Below are 15,277 nucleotides of genomic sequence, written 5' to 3' on the forward strand. Positions count from 1 at the left end.
ACTTTTTTCCTTTGCCTTTCACATGACCTTTCCTTCCTGATGACAAGCTGCAAGTTTTCTGTTGGCCTGTCTCATAGGTGGCAAGGTCCCAAACACAAGCTGCCAATTTGGATAGTTTAAGAAACTCTTCAGACCTGCCAGGCTTGGCACAGCTCGTGTAAGAACACTATTATCACATGAGATGCTTATTAAAGTATCCTGAGGAATTTGAACAGTTTTGTTTCTTTTTCCAAACCAAATTTGCTTACATGTCATTAAAGCTAATTAATTAGGAGTCTAAGGAGCAAGTCAGGGCAAAGACATTTGTATACTGTAAGGGCAGACATTTTGTGAAGGCCCAGATTTTTTTATGATCTTCAGAATATCAATTGCTATGGATACCTATGCCTTTTGCCTTAAAATCCCTGTACAAGCAATATTGTTTGTTGTATTTTATTGGAATTTAATCTCTGATGGCAGCTACACATTCAAGATGCTTATTTTAAATGAATTTTAGTAGTTATATCCTCAGGATGATTGCATATGTGAGTGTCCAATAGCCCCAACACTTTACAGCTATATTGCCATAATTTTTCTAAGTTAAGGGGAGCTTTGTGGATATTAGAGCAGTTGAGCATTTGCTTCTAAGATCTAAATTTTAGATTTATACACTGACAAGAGATAGTTAATTCTTTTATAGACCATGCCTTTATGGTTTATCTGAATGTCAGAAGTTGAAATAAGACCTCAGAGTCTTATTTCTTCTTTCAGTTTCCAGCCTTAGTTAATCTCTCCTCCACTTTTAAACAAAAGTTGCATTTTGATTCTCCAGATTTCTTAAATCTTCAGACAGATATACACACCAGGAAGTCACTTTTCTGGGATCTAGCCATGCTAGCTAGATCAGCTTTTACTCTGTGTGTCATATTACATCAATTTTCCAATCCAAGATGATGAAGCTATCTACAGTGAAGGCAAAGATTTTAGACATCAACTTAGAGTAATGATTGTTTTTCCTTGTTGAACAGCAGTTCTTTATCATTTTTCTCTTTTGTATTTTCTTATGCTGTTCTATTCAGGTAATGAAATGCACAGAGCTGTACACATAATTTCAGGGGTAGTACTGACAAAGCTGAGTAGAGAGGCACTGTTATCTCTCTGCTCCATTACAGTGATGCATCTGCTTATACAGCTCCTGTTCTGAATGTAGCTGGGAAGCTTCATAAGCACAGGGAACTGGTGCAGAGGAAGGAGATTCTTTGCAAGAAAGGATTAAGGGATGGCAAATGCAGTCTCCTTTTATAAAATCCAATAAATTTGAGCTTTGCATCTCTGATTGGAGCCCTGGGAATGGTGCTGGAAATAGAAAGCAAAGAAAAAGAAAAATAATATATATAAACATATTTATACATACATAATATATAGTAGATATTTATGAGAAACCCATGAGTATTGTTCAGGTATGTAATATTATTACAGATTTCAGATCGTTTTGGCAAATATCTTAGATATGAAAGCAGAGTGCAAGTAATATCCTGTCCCCAGGAGATAGACTGCATGTCATATTTTAGGTTTCTCTGATTCCACTGTAAGAAATGATGCACATGCTGTACCTCTCTCATTTACTGCTAATGTAAGTTAGCAATAATGCATGTAGCATCATCAGTGTAAAACTGCTGCAGGTGAGGAGCAAATGATGCTCTTAAGTTTCAAAAGTAGGATTGTTTGCCAGAGCTGAACATTAGATCAGAAAGAGTGGATTAGGTAATTCATAGCATATATAGAAAAAAAGCCAATTGTGTGTACAAGGAATTCCTGGGAGACTACATTTGGTAATAGGTTTAAATTACCAAAAGCAGAACTTTCCTGCTGCATTCCTCACTTGTTTTATAACTCTCTTCCAAAGCTTTTGTCCACAGCATTTATGAATGGGATATTGATTTTTCTTTTGGGAAAGGAAGAAGTCAGCACTTGGATCTCTATAGCAGTTTGGAATTTGGATGCAAATTAAATACTTTCATAGTAAAAACAAATGTAAAAAAAAAAAAGTACAGATTCTTGCATATATGCATGTGCATGCATATTTGCTAATTACATTAACCACATGGCTGGAAAAACTGGCAACTGATGAGATGTTGAGGGACTTGGGATTAAGGAAAGTAGAAAGTATTTAGCAGTTTATAGTATTAGGGCTAAATTTGTATAGTTATATGTGCAAAAAAAAAAAAAAAAATCATTATATAGAGTTAGCTAGACCTTAAATCACAGACTGGAAAGAAAAAAGTCCAGATGATTAAACTGGGAGGAGAGACTTTAGGTGGAGCATTTCAAAGCTCAGCTGCCAAATACAACAGCTTGTTTCCATAGAGTATGCATCATCTACATTCTTACTGTATTTCATTACAATGATCTTCTTTATTCTACACTGTTGAATACATAAGGAATGTCTGTTGGTTTTCTGAGATCAGGCAGCTTCTGACTTTCACTTACTTTTTTGAGCCCAGCTGGTGCATCTGTGTTCTGCTCATTAATATTCTTGAAGAGAGCAGCAATAAACCCTCCTTTTCCTTTTCTGCCTTTAGAGTAAGCCATTGCTACTTCCATTTTTATTTCTGCACTTGACAGTATTAAGGATCTTTTTGATCTTATCTAGCAGAGCAGCCAGCCCTATATGTCAGGTCAGGTGCTTGACCAGAAATGCACTGTTACTACTTCAGTGGCATTGGTTATCTCAGATTTGGAATGTGTTTTGTAGGTATTAAAAGGAAGCTTTTCAGACCTTTAGTAAGAGTGATAAATGCTATTGTCTGGTTTTCATAAATATCATAATCAGAGACGTTAAAAGAATGTTTCCTTAGGTGTCTCACTAACAAGCTTGAGCTGAGAGAAACATGGAGCAATGCAGGAAAAAAATTATCTGTAGGGCTTGTGCCAGTTGCAGAGGTGGAAGGAGAATAAAGTACTGCTGAGTTTAAAAGAATTGCATTAATAAAGGAGAGGAAATGTTTCTAAATAAAATTATTATTTTCATCATGAAAAGCCATAATTGTTTAAGCAAAGGGAATAATTTCACCCATAGCTATACCTGAATTCCACAGATGAGCAAACAAAGTGTTTCCTTCTCTTCACTAATCTGTGTGTTTGGTTTTAGAGACCAGCCCTCTGTCTTTTAATGTTTTGTTTCCTGATGGGCCCTGTAAAGTTCATGTTGTGCTGGGATTAGGGAATGGATTCCAATCTGTCCCTCACTTTTCCTATGGAGTCATTTACCTATGTTCCATTTAAAAGTTCAGCCAGTCATATTTCTGTGAGATCACTGAAGGCTATAGGGTAGCTACAAGGTTGTCAAGTGCATACATTTACCTACAGTCTTTCCTTTTGAGTAGCAATGATAGGAGACCTGAACTCACCTCTCAGATCCCTAACTTGGGTTGCCAGCAAGTTGGTATGAAGAATATCTTTAGAGTTGGAAGGAGATATTTTTCAGGCTGGAAAACCATCCACTGAGACATAATAAGCAGGAAACACCATGGTAGACTTTTGAAGTGGAATGTATTTTTTTAAGAGAAAGGTGAAGCTGAGGAAAGAGCAGAAATTAAGTATTTTTTTCCAGTTAATTCCATGTTATGCCTTCCCACCTATAAAGACAGAGCACATACAGCTGTCATCTTATCTCAAAGCTTAGAGCTCCTGTGCTGAATTCTGCTCTTTGTAGCTGTGTGTTTGAATTGCCACTTGCTTCCCTTTCTCAGTATTTTTCAGCTGAGGTTACCACTACTAAATTACCAGACAATGAAATAAGACAATAATAAGGAATTGTGATGGAGCTGTAAGACAGCAACAGCAACTTATAATTTAGCTTCTGGCATGCTTCCATTTTGATGAATAATTCAGTGCCTTGGAAGGTTGTGAAAAGAAGCCACTTTGCATTAAACACTTAAATTTACCATGAAAGACTAGCAAGAATTGTTTAGGCACTGGAAACAGCAGGCAAATCTGCCAGTTCTTCTTTAGTGTAGTGTTGGTCCATGTATCTGTTCTCATTTAATGTCCTTTGCAGAAGGCAAGCAACAGGCTCAAGTGTCCATAATGAACATTTTGAAGGTGAAACATTTCTTCTAACTTCAAAACAGTGCTGTTCCTTAATACCCTAATAAGGCAGTAAATCACAGGGCAATAAGCTTAGAATTTGAACACCTTTTTGTTTCATTCACAAAGTTCAAAGCTGCAAGTTTGCCAATAGTAGAATTGCTCAAATAAAGTGTTTGTTCTATTAACATAATGTTTCCAGCTCCATCTCTTTTTTCAGTGCGGTTAAGACCATCAATTAGACTAAGAATATGAATAGAAATAATGAATTCATCAGAAAACATAATTCTGCATGAGAAAATTTTGTGGCTCATACAGATAAAGGAAATTAGAGTCTATGAGAAAGTAATAGACTTTCCTATTAAAATCTAACCATACAATGTCTTACTTCATAGCAGAGGAAAGCCTAATATGATAAGATTTTTTTAGCTTCTTTTAATTAACTTTCCATCCTATTAGACTTGATCTGCAGTTAACTTTCATTTCACAGGTATTCATGATTTTTATGCTCCTGAGAATTGCTAAACCATGAAGCTCAGACATGATGGTTAATAGCTGTGCAGTCATTTCTCAGTTGATTTTCTAACAATGACCCTGAAATTTAAATGTAAATACTTCAGGTAATACAGCAAGCAATAATATGGAAAACATATTCAAATGTATGACTATATATCCATTTTAATAGTGGTTGCACAGCGATCTGACCTGCCCTGATCTATGAATATTAAGTGTTGGTTTAAAAAAAAAATAAAAAAAATAAAAAACCACACCATATCTCCACATCCCCCCTATCCCCCTTCTCCATCCATTTTGAAAAGTGCTTCAATCTCTCTAACAAAGAAAAACTTCAGGGATAGTGGGATATACATTGTCTTATCATGATATGAAGATTAGGGAGAAAGAATGCCAAGGCTTCCCAGCTTACAAATGAGGTAAACAGAATTAATCAACAGCAAAAAGCAGTCATTCTGAATTTTTGTTTAAAAAGTCTGTATGGACCTAAAAAATTCTGGTGTCCATTTCCTTGGCTTTATTCGTGAACATCTTGGCTTTACTTGTGGTTCTGAAATAGATACAATTATCACAGTACAGAATCATAGAATTTCTTGGGTTGGGAGGGACCTCAAATATCTTGTTCCAGCCTCTTCACCATGGGCAGGCATGCCTTCCACTAAACCAGGTTGTTCAGGGCTCCATCCAACTTGTCATTGAACATTTCCAGGGATGGGGCTTCTCTGAGAAACCTGTTCCAGTGCCTCACCAGTGTCACAGTAAAGAACTTCTTCCTAGTATATAATTTAAATATACCTCCTTTCATTTTGAAGCTGGTGTCCTATCACTGCATACCCTTATAAAAAGTCCCTCTCCAGCTTTCTTGTAGGCCCCCTTTAGGTACTGGAAAAAGATGCTGTAAGATGTCCCTGGAGCCTTCTCTTCTCCAGCTGAACAGCCACAGCTCTTTCAGCCTGTCTTTGTAGGAAACAAGCTCCAGCCCCCAGCTCCATAACCATCCTCTGGACTTGATTCAACAGGTCCTTCTTAAGCTGAGGTCTCCAGATACTAATATGATCAATACTAAAGTAAGTTAACTTTTGGAATGTGATCTGTTTCTCTTCTAATCCAATCTTTTATGAAAACAAAGCAAATACCCTTCCCAGCCTCTTGCTGTAATGCAATCTCTGATAAACAGCTTAAAGCGTTGGCTTCTGAATCACAGAATTTATTCCAGTCATTCACAGTGTTGTAAAAGAGGATTCAAACTTGCCTGCAGCAGCCTTCCATTGCTGTAATCCTGAACTTTCAAAAGAAAATTTGCAAAAACAGCACCCTCTCTTTATGCTTCTGCACTTCATAGCTAGTATTAAACTTGCCTGTAAAAACAAACAAACAAGAAGTCCTGCCAAAAATCCTTTCCCAAATGCCTGAGTCACAGCACCATCCCCTCTTGTCTTTTCTAAATGATAGACAGAACTAGCTCACATGTTGAAAGCTCCTATACAAAGGATTCCCCCTGCAGTGCTGCAGAGCTAGATAACTCACATGTTAGTTAGCTCTATTGTATGTCTGGTGCAGTTACAAGTGCTGCCTAGTAGGAGAATTGACGTCAAAGCATGGATTAATAGGCATTTGCCACTCCATCTCCAAACATCTCTGCTTGAGATCTCAAGGGGGTTCTAGTGCTTTTACACATTATTAAATCAAAAGGAAAGAGCATCTCACATTGTCTGAAGTGGTGTGAGAGAACAACACCTAACATACTGCTCAAAAGCTTGGCATTCCATTTTTCCTTTCCAGAGGAAGAATTGGGGTTCTATTTGTTTGTATTTACAGATTACCAGGGTTTCTACCTACAGTTTTCTACCAGCTCCCAGTGGTAATTTTGTAGAATCTGTCAGCAGTCTACTTGTTAGTGAACTTCTCATCAGCAACAGTCTATTATGTACCATTTTTCCTTTATAGGTAACTGGGGATTAAAGCCTTAGTGTATGCAACATCTCATAGTGTATGCTGCTCATTTTACTGATGGAGAATTTGGCCTAGCCTTTTAGGATGGCTCTGAGGCAGTTCTTATATTAATTCTGAAGAGTATTTTGCCTTGTTTTTGTCTGAAGAGGAGACTGAAGTTCCATAGTCCTAGGACTCAGTTCTGGACTTCCAAAGGCTTCTTGTAACATGAGGGAAATAACATTATGAGCAGGGCTGTACTGCTTCCATCATTTGAAAGATGAACTTATTAATCCCTCATTTAGTGCAGTTTTTTAACATGTGCTTGAATAGGTCATTTCAATTCTTAACTCTTACACCCCAATTACTCTAGGAGAGAACTTAAAATTTCTCAAATGCCCTATAATAATCCCTATCATGTCCTGTGACTAATAAAATAAATAAATTTAGATATGAAGGCACAGGCAAATTAGTCTTTTTCAAAGCCTATTGGAATGAGCCTCTTCCCAGCCATCACAATGTAAATTCTCTTGACTTTACATTTTATAAAGAACTGGTGTTCACAATGCTGGAAAGACATTATTCCTTCTCAGTAATTGCACTATTTAGCTTGATATAATTACCAAGGAAATTGTGTATTGTTGTTAGTTGCTGTTTGTATATTCAATTTACATGTTAACACCCCTGTTCTTTCCTAGTGCTTGTCCAACTGAACTTTCCTTGGTACTGTGTGTACACTGTTAAAGGTCCATGGTTGTACTGATTCCCATGTATCCTCGAGAATAAGCTGTAGCTGCATCATTAGAGACTTTTAAAGTGGAGTGGTTTAGATCTTGAAGGTCCTCCAGAGACATAAGTAATGCCTGGGATGTTCCTGGATTATTTAGCGATCCCAGAAGTGGATAGCACTTTTTTTTGTGTGGTTTTTCTTTGCTTTATTATGTTTACAACTCCAAGATAAAAAGCACAATATCTATCTCTGGAAACTTTCCTATTCCTGTAACAGGACTAGGAAATACTAAAAGAAGAGGGATTATTGAGGGCAGAACTAGAATCACTACTTTTCCTTCAGAAAGCAAGTTTAAGCTCATTGCAGGAGAAACCTTTTAGCAGTGATTCTACTATGCTTTGGGTTCTTCCCTCTCAAAACAGGGAAGGAAGTTCCATCCACTGGGTTACTTGTGGTTGGGTTAGCTGCAGACTTTGAAAATGCTTATGCTGTTTCAGGGACTAATTCAATTACCTTGTAGGAACTTTCAACAGAAAGGGCAGATGTAGCTTAGTATGCAAGTGATTAAAAATATTGCATTGAGAAAGGGTTCTGCCTACTACTCTCCCCTTAGCCTCCTTTTCTCCAGGTTTAACAATCTCAGCTGCCTCAGCCACTCCTTTCAGGACATTCTAGACCCTTCACCAGCTTTGTTTCTGTTCTCAGGGCATGCCCCAGCACCTCAGTGACTTTCTTGCAGTGAGGGGCTCGAAACAGAGCACAGCACTTGAGGTGTGGCCTCACTGAAGGGAGACAATCCCTGCCCTGGTCCTGCTGGCCACACTGGTCCTGACACAGCCCAGGATGCCCATTTCCTTCTTTCCCACCTGGGCTCATGCTGGCTCATGCTCAGCAGCTGTTGACCAGCACCCCTCAGGTCCTTTTCTGCCAGGAAGCTTTCCAGTCACTTCCCATTCTGCAGCACTTGGCCTTGTTGAACCTCATAAAGTTCATCTCAGCCCATTGATCCAGCCTGTCCCACAGCATATGACTTCCTAGGATACTACTACTGAGAAGACATGCAGAAGGCATGAAGTATTTACAGGCATTTGGACAACCTGATGACATGTATGTTTATCTGCTTCATAGCTGTATAGTGAAGAAAGGAGGTGACACTGATATAGCTTTGTTGCTCTGTTTGTGGATTAGCAGAAAATCATGTATATTTTAGTATTCCATAAATACCCAGAAAACTTTTGCTACATTCGTTCAGACGTAGCAAAGACAGACCTTCCTGCTCCCATTCAAATTATTGGATGTCACTCTGCTAAACTCTGCTGAGTTTGTCAGTATGAGAATCTGGGTTTTGGTTGGAAAATTCCTTCAGAAAGACTGCTTTCTATTTAAGTGACTTCTGGGATTAAATAAGTTTGGTTTTACATTAAAAAAAGAAAAAAAACCCTTAGCTGGGCTGACTACAAATATCAATCTTCAGTCTTACAAAAAAAACACATCAGATCTTTCTCCCTGGAGAAAGAGACATTTTAGAGATGCATGGGAAGAATGCTTTCAGGCCAGTGATATTGGTTGGGCTGCTTAGCACTGGAAGCATCAAATACTCTTTGATTTGGAGGGCTGTGAAAAGATAATAAGCTTATGGCAAGCACCTGAAAAATTCTTTACTGCTGTGGCAGTTTAGCCCTATGATTTCTTTAGCTCTCAGAGCTATAAATGTGCTTTCATTTCTGATGATAGTTTTTGAACTCATTGCTATAAAGAAGCCCCACTAATTAACTCTTACACACAAACCCAAACAGAACAGCATGTGGGACTTTGCCAGTCATTCTCATATATATATTCTTACTATAGATTGCTTTTTTATTTCTAAGCTTCAGACATGCCTGTGGGCTTAGAATGAGAGAGCTTTTTACCAGTACAAACAGCTGGTGCAAGGGAAGTGATATAACTAATTTATATTCTTAGGCTCTTCCTATCTGTGTTTTGTAGTGGACCAGATAATTCAATGCATTTCTCTTGCAGTTTAAATTAGTGCAGATAGCTGATGGGAATCACAGGAACAGATCTTTTTTCTGAGTTGGGGGTAGGGAAGAGGGTTTGCTTTGAAACTTAATATTTAGTCCTATTAATCTATGAGCTATTTGTTACTTGTGGTATGCTAAGCATTAGTTTGGCTGGATGTCTGAAAAACACTATGAAAGGTTAAAAGCATGCAAGAATGAACAGGTTCCTTTGGGAGCTAGAACAAGCAGGAAGAACCAGCATTGTGTTGCAGTGGACAGAACCCAGTGTGGGACTCAGTGTGTTAGGGAAGAGAGAACTGCCAGCTTCAATGGGGTGCAAGAACATGAAGCTGTGCAAGGGCAGGTTTAGGCTGGATATGAGAAGAAAGTTCTTCACCTTCTGGTGAAGGTGTTTGGGCACTGGAACAGGCTCTCCAGAGAAGTGGTCACAGCACCCAGCCTGCCTGAGTTCAAGTGTTTGTACAAATACTCTGGGGTGCATGGTGGGACTCATCTTGGGAATGGGCAGGGCCATGAGTTGGACTTCGATAATCTTAGTGGGTGCCTTTCAACTCAGCATATTCTGTGATTCTGTAATTCTGTGATTCTGTGACTAGAGTGGTAAAAGACATGAAGTTCCAGAGGTTAGCATGAACCTAGGTACAGTAGTGTAGCTCTAGATCCTAATTGACCATCCATCTTTCATATTGCTCTTTAACATGCACACACATATAAACACACACACACAGAGAAATGTCCATTACCTTCACTTTTTAAATTTCTCTTTAAAATCCAATTTGAAAACAAAAAATAGTATAATAAAACTTTATCAATGATGTTACTGAACATAGGGTTTTTTGTATAATTGTTTCCTTGTTGATATATGGATTATTTCATTTGAAAACACTGGCTATCAGCTTAATCCTTCAAGCAAGAAACTTGTAAGCTTTGATAATACAGATGTTTATACTCCCAGTCTTTTGATCTACTTTGAGTTTTTGAAAATACAAAAAAAAAAAAGCTGCACTGGTTATGCTTTTTAGTTTTGTTTTTTTTTTTTTTTTTCCTAAGGAATAATTTGCTAACTGTTCAGTAATAAAATAGCATCTTGCAGCTTCATGTGGAAGCATTTAGGATCCAATTTTCAAATTAGGACATCTAGTTTTGACTGTTAACAGCCAGGATTTTTTTTTTAAAGATTGAAGAAGGTTTTCCCAACCTCAACAGAAATTGTTGAACCCAGATTTTGCAAAGATCTCTATTTCTATTCAAGTCTTTGTATTGACCAAATAAAAAATTGCTTAACACCCTTCAAATTCTCTTGTAAGGCTAATATCAAGATTTCCTTTACAAAATCTTGTCATCTCTTTAAGTGTCTCTGGCTCCAGTTGTGGTTCTCTCTTTCTCTTTTGATCTTTCAGGCAGTAAAAGGCTTTTTGCAGACCCTCATGCAATGAGTTAGGCATTTATCATCAAATAGGGCATAGTATTTTCTGGAGAGGCCTGACATAGACTGCACAGTTGGCAAGCAGACTCATGCCTTACAGTCTGTTTTGCATCAAAGAGAAGGCATTCAATTCTAATGTGCTGAAGGGGGATATTTCACTGCTCTGAAAATCCAGCTGCAAGTCATGACAAATAGTGATTAAAATTCAAAGCTTAAATGCCTCTTTGTGAAACTCCCTAAGTACAATTAAACCAGAGGCTCCGAATCCTGGTGGGGAGTGATGTCCAGGGACACTATCCTTGTAACCTTGCCAAATAAAAATCTCCACTGAGGTCTGAAAAGGCCTCACTTCTGTAATTTTTTTTTTCATATTCCTAACCAATTTTTTCTGATCCACAAATTAATCCCCACATTTTCCTATGTTAACCAACATTTTGCTTCCTGTAACCTGCATGTTTTGTCCCTGAGATAACCCTGACCAGGTTTCCACTTCTGTGGTTTGACCTCTTCCCTTCCTAACATGTTTACCAAAGGGATGTAGGAGACAGGTCCAGTGTAGCCTCCCAGCATAGGCATGGTACATTCCAGCTACACCTGCACTGTGCTGTTAGTCAGTGCAACCCCATCACTTCTGAAGTAGAGCTCTTACATAACTCCTCTCAGAGCTGGACACTTTTCAGTAATACGTCTAAAACCAACCCAGGCTATTTAATTTTTGAGGGGTTTATACTTATTTAATATTCCCTAGAACTGACACTGATCTATCAGTGGCTTTAGAGGTGCTATTGCTCCTCATGTTAAAAAGTGCCAAAACATCCTACTTGTTTGTTATCCTAAAGTACCCCTGGCCACATCCACAGGGAGGATATCCCCATTATTCCCAGAAATTCAATGCCAAGAATGCTCCCACGTAAACTTATTGGTGGTAGCATGACCTTATGATGGTTTATGGAGTGATCTTGCTGGCATTCCTGATGGAAAGCTAAGGTGTATGCAGTGCTTATAGCCTGATTTTCCCACCTCCTGAGGAGATTTATCTTAAGTAGTATCCAGAGCTTTATATGTAATTTTTTTGTCTTTTAAAACACCAAACAAAACAGTTTGTTTGTCAGGGGTCCTGAGTTCCTTCCTTCAAGGACTCTGATGCCTAAGTGATGGTCTTTATACAAGAGAAATGTAGATATCATATGTTTCATTAAGGAATTCAGAGGAAGCTGAGGACCCCTCTAGGACATATAGTATCTGGGATACAGTTTTAGGAAAGAACCAATTAGTGATATCTCCCTGAACTTCTAATACTTTTGTAGCATAGGAGAAAGTAGTCTCTGTCTTAATGCTAGCAGTGTCAGTATTTTCTGCTACTAGACAGAAAAACAAATGCCACTGATTTCAGGTGTGCCTTGGAGAGTTAGAGTCAGAACAAGGGATGGAGTCTGATGTTTTGAGTGGACTCAAATAGTTCTTAGGGTGAAAAGTATATCCTAGCATAGCTTATAATTTCTCCTCACCCTTTTCCCCTTCTGACCTCCCCCAGAAATGCAGAGATCCTGCTGGAATGTGCTTTGCCCTTTCTGGAGAGGCATGGATGGTACACCCCTTGTCTGCCCCTTCCCTTCTGCCTGCCCGCCCCCCAAATCCTTGCTTGCTCTTCTGTTTTTCTACTTTCCCTAAATGCAACTTACTTTAAGCATGCATTATTATTAACATCCTACAGTAAAATTAAGCTATTATATAACCCATTTGTCGATCTCAGCCAATTTCTTCTATCTTTTTCTATGTCTATTTATGACGTACATCCAGACTGCACGTCTTTTTTTTTTCCTCTCCATGTTTATTTTAAAAATAAGTGATTAAAAAAAAAAAAAAAAAAAAAAAAAGATGTATTAAAAAAAAAAGCAACACTCAAGGGTGGTGGGTTTTTTGGCCAACAACTGAAAACATATTTGAATGGGAGGGGGATGGAAGGAAAGAGAATCCAATTATTTTAAAAAATAATTCAAATTACGAAAGTGTCCCTAGACTGCTTTGTCTGTTCCTTTCAATGTGTGCATCTGGTTTGTCCATCTTTGAAAGTGTGTGGAATAATTTTTTCTTTAAAAATAAAATTTCAAAATCCAGCAATTGTTCTTCTCTCCCTTCTTCCTGGGAAAAAAGTTCTCTTTTTCATTTTTTGCTTTTTTTTTTAGTATATCTCTACATAGTTATATTTTGATGTATTTCTTTTCAATGGTTGAATTTCTATCTTAGATTTGGTTTGTTCCAATCTAATAATGAAAAAAAACAAACAAAACAAAAGAGTTATGAATTGTTTTCTGCAATTTTTTCCCGCTATTTCTGTCTTTAAATAAAGAACTACTTCACTGGCAGAAACCTACAGCTGTATTTTTGAGATTCTTCAGGGAATCTGAATATAAAAGCAGTCTAATTTGACTGTGGGGACGGGGTGTGCAAACACAATCTTTACATTTGAAACAGTACATTTGATGTACTCAAGAAATGATTGCCTCAAATTACTGAGAATGCTGTTGCCAATCTAATGGACTTCAGAAAAGATGATTCTTAGAACAAGAAGGCTGTGGGCAGCTACAGATGAAGTTGTTCTAATTCCAATGCATAAAACTAGTTTCCTTGGTTTTTTTGTTTTACTCTCTGGTTATTATTATTACTATTATTATTATTATTATTATTATTAGTTTATGTATTTTTACTGCTATTTTTAGTAGGGAAAAGTCTTAACTGTTTTTATAATTTGAGAACCTTTGATGAAAATGTAAATATTAATACTATAATTATTAATTTTTTTGTAACTTGCATGTTGAAGAAGTTGCAGCTTAGGGTTTGTGAGATTGTCAATGTTAGAGTTCTGTTCTTTCTTTTTGTTGATGGGCATGAATATGCTCATTTGTTTTTGTATATTGCCCATCCCTTCCTTACAGCCAGAAGCTCTAATGCTGCTAGATCACTCCGTACCGCCCTTACATGGACATGGCAACTGACTTACACATTCACTCCCATCATCTTCATCTCCTGTGTAGTTCACTCATAGATCTTTACACTCCCACTCCATCCACCCTAAGCATTTTTTCTTCCCATAAGTTCCCCTCCACCACCCCTTTCTTTAGCATTGTTAAAATTTTATGTGCAGTCATCCATTCCTTAAAACACACACACACAAAAATTATAGAAAAAAAAAGAAAATGTTTAAAAAAATATATATCAAATTGACCAAAAAGGCAAAAAAGCAACAAACTTTGCTTTTCAAAAAACATTATATGTGTAGATATGCAAACAAGCAAAAGTAAATTCAATAAATTGTACAGGATTTTTCAACTGCAATATGCTAACAACTTTACATAAGATAAAAAATACAACCAAAAACAGCAGAAAAAAAAAAAAAAAAAGTTCAAATTTGTTAAGGTGCAAGATTTTTTTCTTTTCATGTTATGTGGTGTGGATGTATGTGTTGTTGCCTCCCTGTATCGCCCTTTGTTGTAAAACAAATATATTTAAAAAGAAATAATAAACATTTTGCTAAAAAAGTTTTTAAGAAACAACAGCAAAAAAAGCAAGTTACAAGAATGTGGCAATGCTACTTGTCCAAGAGCATTCTTACACAACTTTCTTTTGTAAATTTTTCCTTTCATGCCAAAAAACATGCGGGCAATTTGTTGATGTAAGTTGACTGTTATGAAATCGATGTGGTATGCTTTCTAAATATTTTTATTTATTTTTGGTTACCTTTTTTAAAGGAAATAATGTTTTTGATTTTCATAATTTTTTTCAGTTCTCATAGGTTTTGATCTTTCTTTTGCTGATGAAGTGAATTACTTGTTCTGTTTTTTCCTTTCTCTGACCTTGTTGCTGTGGCATTTTTATTTTCTAGTGTATGGTTTTGTTTCAGGAATATATATATGAGTTTGTTTATTTTTAATGCATTTTTATTTGACTTTATGTTATGTGCTCTTTGTATATTGTCGATTGCCATATTGTATTGTGCATAGGATGGGGTGAAGGAGTCTGAGGCAGTTTGGTTCTGTTCTTTCTCAGTCCCCCTCTTTCCCTTTCCCCACACAAATCACCAGTAATGTTGCTTCCCTTCATGCTACTTAAATTGTATTTAACCTGCTGGTGTAGCCTTCAAATCAAGTCTAAATTTATGGGACCTCATTAGAATTTTGGTAGTTCTCCAGGTTTTCCTACTGCAGCTCTACACCATTCTTACTTTATTCCCATTAAACTACTTTATTTCTTTCAAATTTTTTCATTGCTGATTTTGTGCCTGATATCCAATCTAAATGATACTCTCAAGTGAACTCTTTACCAGGTTAGTGCACCCACCATAATACTATTAATATCAGACTAGATAGCATCATACAGAAATGATGCAGACAGATCCTGAACCTCTAAAATTTCCTTACTACAAAAGAGCTTTGCATTACTTTCTTCAAAAACCAGTGACAAAAAGTAAGAGAAAGCTGTAATTCTCTATAAATACATAGGTTTTCACTATTTCTGCATGGTAATGCTGTGCTCAGTAGGTACATTAGGTTCAATCATCAAGTCCCTAGGACAGCTGATACTGAAAAC

At 37.1% G+C, this 15,277-nt stretch overlaps 1 protein-coding gene across 3 annotated transcripts in view; it reads left to right on the plus strand.

Moving 5' to 3' along the window:
* Nucleotides 1-15,277, plus strand: part of NRXN3 (neurexin 3) — a 686,791-nt gene that overhangs the window by 664,246 nt on the left and 7,268 nt on the right. The window contains exon 17 of one of the 3 annotated variants that reach the window (XM_079309900.1): nucleotides 13,627-13,874. The exons of the other annotated variants lie outside the window; for them this stretch is intronic. Coding sequence (XP_079166026.1) covers nucleotides 13,627-13,736 — 110 coding nt within the window. The 3' untranslated portion in view covers nucleotides 13,737-13,874. Of the gene's footprint in view, nucleotides 1-13,626; nucleotides 13,875-15,277 lie in introns of those variants that run through there. 3 annotated transcript variants of the gene reach the window in all.

This window comes from Erithacus rubecula (assembly GCF_903797595.1).
Source record: "Erithacus rubecula genome assembly, chromosome: 6".
Lineage (NCBI taxonomy): Eukaryota > Metazoa > Chordata > Aves > Passeriformes > Muscicapidae > Erithacus > Erithacus rubecula.